The following is a 6611-nucleotide window of genomic DNA, read 5'->3' as shown; positions in this document are numbered from 1 at the left end:
CACTCACTGAACGCAGTGAAACTCAGTGGTTTTGACCTGGATGGAGAGAATAAGAAATAACCAGATTATAGGAACAGCTGTGGTGGAGCCGTGTCGAGATAGACGACTGAGACTCATTGTTAGGAGACTTGGTGAAAATGTTGGAGAAAGGATGATGGAGGTGGAGTTTCAGACGGAGTAGAGGAGACCAAAGCCCCAGAGAAGATCCATGAATGTAGTGAAGGAAGACGGAAGAGACGGTGTGTTCAGGGACAGTCAGGGATGAGCTGAGACATTTGGGCTTCTCTGACTGAAACGGCTAGAAAATAAAATAAGAACAAGAAGAAGAAGCTCAAAACACAAAGAAAAAAGATTACAGAGTAAATATTTGTTCACTGGATCCTGGCTTATCAGAGTGATTATAATCAGGACCTGTGATTATTTATTTTCGTCATATTTTTATCGCTTTGACGCTTTGAGCAGATGGTACCTCATTATTACGGCAGATTCATTAATCAGAGCAGTTTTTGATATGGATCATTTCGTAGTGGTGACGGGCGTCTGTTGCCGTGGCAGTAATTATTCATCTTTTTCATTCTGCTCCATTTATGTGGTCTTTATATAGTATTTTTCTTGTGCCACCTGCTCTTTCTTTACTCTTGATGCACGAGCAGTCAAACTCATTATACTATTATGCCTTAGTCAATGTGCTGCATGTGTATAATTTACTAATGAGATGTCATTGTTCTGAGCTGAAGTTTATTCAGCAGAGGTTAAAAGCAGCCTGAAGGTAAAATTGGCAGCGGAAGATTTAGTATTTTCTTTATCTCTCTGTATGTCCCAATTACCCCGGGGACCCAAGATGTTTTCACTCCCTACATCTTTTCAAGTTTCTCTCTAATCCCTCTCTATTTTTCCAATTTTATTGATTCCCTTTTACCCGAGTGTCAAACCACAATGTCAGGTGGATAAAATATAGTTTCCCTCCATGTAAATATATGCTAAAATATATGCAACAATCTCAACACTATTAGTCTACAGTCCCTTAAAATGTATTCATTAGTTCCACCATTCATCTTATAGGCTGGTTAGTTACTTAAACATTTTAATCTGATTAAATTCACAAAACAATTAACAGGCTTACTGTATTAATTTGACAACAGTGGTTTAAACCACCTCAGATGAGACAGTGGTTTTGTCCCACCACAGTTTCTTCACTGTCGGAATCCACATGAAAACGTACCAGAAGGCTTTTGCAGCATTTGCATGTTAAACAATGCTGCTGTGCTACATGGCGGAACAGAAGAATAATAGGAACAAACAGTCATAAATCACAGGCTCTCAGCAGAGGCACCGAGATGCAAACCTCTGGGATAGAGTCACTAGAAATAGACAAAGGATTGCTGTATTCAGGACAGGGACCAACGGCAGAGGAAACTGGAGCTCCAGGACTCATTGGCAGCAGAAAACAAGTGCGAGCAACTTTACTGTAAGTGACGGCCACGGCCACGGCCAAGACTGTGGAGTGGAGAAAGGAGAGTGCACAGTGGCTGCCATATTTAGAGATTTGATCTACAAATGGAAATCCATATTGTTATATTTAATAACACTTTGACAGTATTTTTCATGTACTTTTTTTCTTGGCTTGGTGGTTAAGGAAGCCGACTTGAAGGTTTCAGGTTCGAATCCACAAGCAGCATGTTACCCTGTGAGTGACCGGTTAACTCTCCGATATTGGCCCCGCCCTCACCTGATGTCTGCTGTGATTGTCTCAGTTAAACTCAAGCTGTAGTGAAGTCTGCCTCTGTCCGTGGTGCTGAATGGAGGATATTTCTCAATACATAAAAATGTAGCAGAAAGAAAATGTTTCTGTGTGGTTGGTTGGAGATGTTAGCTCTAACTCTAACGCCAAGGAGTCATAGGTATTAGGCAGAAGAAAAAAGACAAACATAATGAAGTCTCACCAAATGTCAAATACATTTTAAGTGGTAAACGCTGTGATGACGACTTAGTCAATAGTTCAGCTTAGTCTCCTATTCTTACTCGTGAGGTCGACGGCAGAGCCAAGATAAATAGCCTGTGCTGAATGGACCATTTCTCCAGAATAGGGAAAAGATTATAAGTCATTCTGAAAGACAGTCCAATTTTGTTTTCAGCACTTTTTTCATGATTCATTGTGATGGAGAGGGCAAACCTCACCAGGTACGTCCTTACTGGCTGTGTTAAAAAATCTACATGAGCTCTACCACAGTGATGAATCATGAAAAAAAAGTGTTTATATTCGTTATTCGTTTCAAAGAAAATATACTAATACATCTTACTGTCCATGTACTTTTATCTAATAAAACAATACTTTTCAAACTTTGAGAGAAGAAGACTTTGCATAAGGACAGATAATAGCGAAGTCAGGGACTCTAAGAAACACAAACCTGGTCTGATGCTGGCTGTGATACATTAAAAAACTGTGTGTTTTCTAACTTGCAATCCACTACAGAAATAAGCAATACATAATGTAATCAGTTCAGATCCCTAACTTGAACAGATTTTATTTTTCTATATGAGAAATAAAAGGATAAATAAAATTGCGTCTGTGTTTGAGAGTGGGGAATGGAATCTCAGAATGGCCGAGTCACATCCATAATTTATGCACTATTAATGGAAAAATACATTGTTATTTCTCTGAACATAACTAATTCATCAAATAACAGTGAACCTCCCAGGCATTCATAAATATTACTGCTCATTGTCTGCTAAAAATCAGAAATAACATTAGTGAGATGCTAAAAAATTCATGTTGCACTGTAAATCAAATCGTTCCTGTTTAATTAAACAGGTTTTCTGACTGACTAGGATGTGTGTGTGTGTGTGTGGGGGGGGGGTGTTTTGTGTACTGCATGCAGCCTGACAAAATACCGCTCCCGTCAAATATAGGTGGCGCTATTAACCTTGAACACTAAAAATCAAACTCCACTTTCACTGTGCACGCAAGGATTTAAATCCCGGGGTTCGTCTCTGTTCTGTAGCTTGAGGCTCTTTGGTGTTTATACAAAAGTGACCTATTGAAATTCCTAACACAAGCACATAAGTTCCTCTTCCTCTATATCCATCATTTCTGCCTCTTTCATCTTCTTTTCTTTTCATCCTTCGTCCTTTTTGATGAACTTTATCTACGCTCGGTGGTTGATCCATGGGAAACGGAGGAATTCTCAGAGATAAACCAGTCATGTGACCTCATTCCCATTGGTAGATAAGGTAATTTGTGTTAACAAATTAACAAATCGTTAGTGTGTTTTCTTACTTTCTGTGTCACGGACACTGTTGGCATTTTGATTTATTTATTTTTTCATGACTTCAAAAGGATTTGTGTGAAATCCAACATTAGGAGAAATAAACAAGAGGATTTCAGTCATATTGCTTCATATTGCACTGACCTCCATTGCTTGTATCTTGTATCATGTGGCCATGAATATTGTATATGATCAGTGTCAAACCTCTGATACGACAATGATTTTGTAGAAATTCAGCTTTCCCAGCGCCGTCTAACTAACTGGTCTCTGTCTCCCGTCAGTCTAACAAACTATCATTTCCGTCTCTCTGGGATGAAACTCCATTTCATTTTGTATTGTTTTTCTATCAGCTGAAAATGATAATGAAAAATGTTTTTCCCTCTGTTCCCTGAGCCTACAATACAAATGAGCTGTATTGCAAAACAGTTGTGGAATGTAAATAGACTCTTCAGTCCACCTGTGCTGTCAGGTCTCACGGTGAAAGCTTCACAGACGGGAACTAAATTGAAAACAAACTCTGGGAAAAACAGTCAAATTACAAATATAATAATATGGATTTAAAGTTTCTGCAGCTGAGGCTGTTCAGTGCCAATGCCAGGATCCCAGAAGTAAATCACAGCTTGAAGGAAAGTTGGTGGACAAAAAAGCTCTCTTGTATCTGTGAAGTGTGTTTCCTTGTGTTTCCAACAGAGTTGAAATAAAAACCATTGGTGAAGTGTTGTTGTTGTTGTTTTAAAAAAAAAAAGATTTCTGCTGTTCGCAGAGTCGAACTGTCACAACTACTGCAGTACCATCAAGTACAATGAGCTACATTAGTAAACAGTGAACTGTAAAGTAAGAGTTTATCTGTTTTTCTCACTGCGGCTGCTGTAAATAATAAAGAAAAGGTGATAAAAACAGTCTTAGTTGCTCCGACAGATCTCAGAGTCATACATTTTCCGTCAACACTTCCTGACTTTAACACTGCACGGCACAAAGACGTTCTCATCTGAGACCAACTAGAAGTGACTATATTCACTATTTCTGGTGTGGCATTAACATCACTGTACTACTGTATATACAGTAGACCTAATTACCTCACATGATGGCCATTGTTGTTAAATTTACAATTTACAATCCCTCAAAAACAAACATCATTATAGTAGTTTTTATTTTTATATAAGATGTTAGATTTCTCTTTGAATAAAGACACTGTAGTTGCTGTAGAAATAATCAAATAATGACCAACAGTCACTGTGTTTCTACGGTAAGTGTATAATAAACACTGGTGCTGACTCCTCGATGTTTTTACTGATGCTGACATTTAAATATGTTTTTAGTTCAAGTTAAATCATGTGATATGATTATCCAGAAAACAGAAATATAATCTTGGTAACATTCTACTGGAATTAATAAAATCGTTATCAAGAAAACGCTGCATAATTTTAGCCCAATTCAATGAAGATGAAAGTGTGATACTCTGGTGAAACACATTTACACCTATTTAAAACAAACAAAAATAATATATATACAGTATGTATCAGTTACTGACAGAAATCAAACCTCTGATCTTCTTGCTGTAAGGCAAGAGCACCAACCACTGGTTCAGCGTGTGCCCCGTTCTTTTATTTCATTCTATGTTTTTTTTTTATTTTCACATCATTTAATTCTGTGCATCAGTGATTTCTACAACCCAAGTGTAATTATTGTCCTACATTTTCTTATATTTGTTAGAAAAAAAATAATGTTGGCCCTAAGAGCGGGGTGACGCTCCAGTTCACACAGATCGCGGTCTGCTTCTGTGGATAAAGCTGTCTACAGGGGGCGCTGGTAACCGCGTTGGCGCTTCAGAAGCAGAGACGGAGTGTTGAGCTGTTGAGTTCAACAGCAGACTACAGCTCACTGTTGGAATTCTCCCACACTTGGCTTCACCTGCGCTGCTTGCTCCTCTGGAAATAACCCGCTGCCAACGGATCTTGTCGGTGGAAAAACGGGAAGCGGGGATTTAAGAACAAGATGATTTACTTCTGGATGCACAGCGTGTGGATCTGCGCCGTCGCTTTCCTCTTTGGATTTCAAGGCAAGAGACGCTTCCATTCTTTAAATGTCCTGTCCCGGTGTTTTCTCTGTAGAGCAGAGAGGAGATAAAAAAGTGCAGCTTCTGTGGCTGCTGTGCTGTGGTGGTGTTTTTCTTTTTTCTTTCTTTCTTTTTTTACACGAGTTAAATTTTGTGAATTACACGTGAGATGGCGTCCCGTCGTGGAAATAGCTGACGTGACTCAGAGACGTGTTTGGCGTGGGGAAGAACCCGTGTTTGTTTTTAATGTCAGAAATGTTTATGTTTGTGCACCGGTGTATGTGTGCGTGGTTTGTGCAGCGTGTGAATGCAGTTTTAAATGCAGTGCCTGATTTGTTGCGTGTCCATGTGTGGTCAACGTGCGTGCGCACGCACGCGTGTGAGATTTTACCATCAAACTCAACATGTGGTCAAACGTCATCACAGCATCTCAACACCAAAGTTTTTCTCTTTTTTTCTGTTTTCATTTTAGTCTAATTTCCCTCGGTGAATGTTGCTGTTAGAGACACTTCCAGTCCAAAGTAAGGCCTGAGAACAAGTACAGAGAGACTAGTGGGTTCCATAATCAGACCATTAACCATTTCCACCTGTGTTTGTCCCATATTAACCAATGTTACATACAGTTGCTAAAATAGTGAGCAAAGACATTAGAAACACATACATTTTACACAGTGCAAAGATAAATAAATAAACATAAGAAGCAAAAACACCCACGGTTGGAAAAATATAAATACTAAACAAACAAACAAACAATAAACCTCACTAATAATTATGGTGCCAGGTTGTAGACACAACCAGTGGTGTTGACTGACTGTGTTCAGTAGTGACTGTGGTTACAGAAAAGATTTTCAACAACATCACAGACTATTTTCTACGTTAATATTCTGATCAGTGGTGACAGCAGTGGTTGATACACGGATCATCGACTTGTCAGAGGAATCATTTGATTGGCTGTTTGACCATGAAAAATGCAGCAGAAACAAAAACGTATGTGGATGTGCAGACAACTGAAACCTCAGCTGTGGGAGCAGAGATTTGATGTAAACGTCTGTCAGCCCAGGTTTCACAGCCATCCTGAACACTACTAGTTAATTATAAACAACATTTTACCTCCATTCCACTGCAGTTTGTCCTATTTTTTATTTTTTTTTACTTTTTTCTTTTGTCATTTGAACCAAGTAAATTTAGGAAGAGCTCAGGTCTGGTCTTTAAATCCATACCCAGTCTCCCTTGATCCCTACCCTCATCCTCACCTCATTAATCCTGCAGTTGATAACTGACACTGTGTC

At 39.0% G+C, this 6611-nt stretch overlaps 1 protein-coding gene across 1 annotated transcript in view; it reads left to right on the top strand.

The window, feature by feature from the left end:
- The first annotated feature begins 4864 nt into the window (after positions 1-4864).
- lsamp (limbic system associated membrane protein) overlaps positions 4865-6611 on the top strand; it is a 415526-nt gene continuing 413779 nt past the window's right edge. The window contains exon 1 of the mRNA XM_025054913.1: positions 4865-5325. Coding sequence (XP_024910681.1) covers positions 5262-5325 — 64 coding nt within the window. The 5' untranslated portion in view covers positions 4865-5261. The remainder of the gene's footprint in view (positions 5326-6611) is intronic.

This window comes from Cynoglossus semilaevis, chromosome 4 (genome assembly GCF_000523025.1).
Source record: "Cynoglossus semilaevis isolate Cse_v1.0 chromosome 4, Cse_v1.0, whole genome shotgun sequence".
Classification (NCBI taxonomy): Eukaryota; Metazoa; Chordata; class Actinopteri; order Pleuronectiformes; family Cynoglossidae; genus Cynoglossus; species Cynoglossus semilaevis.
The sequence above is the reverse complement of the archived record's forward strand: the minus strand, read 5'-3'. Positions and strand labels throughout refer to the sequence as shown.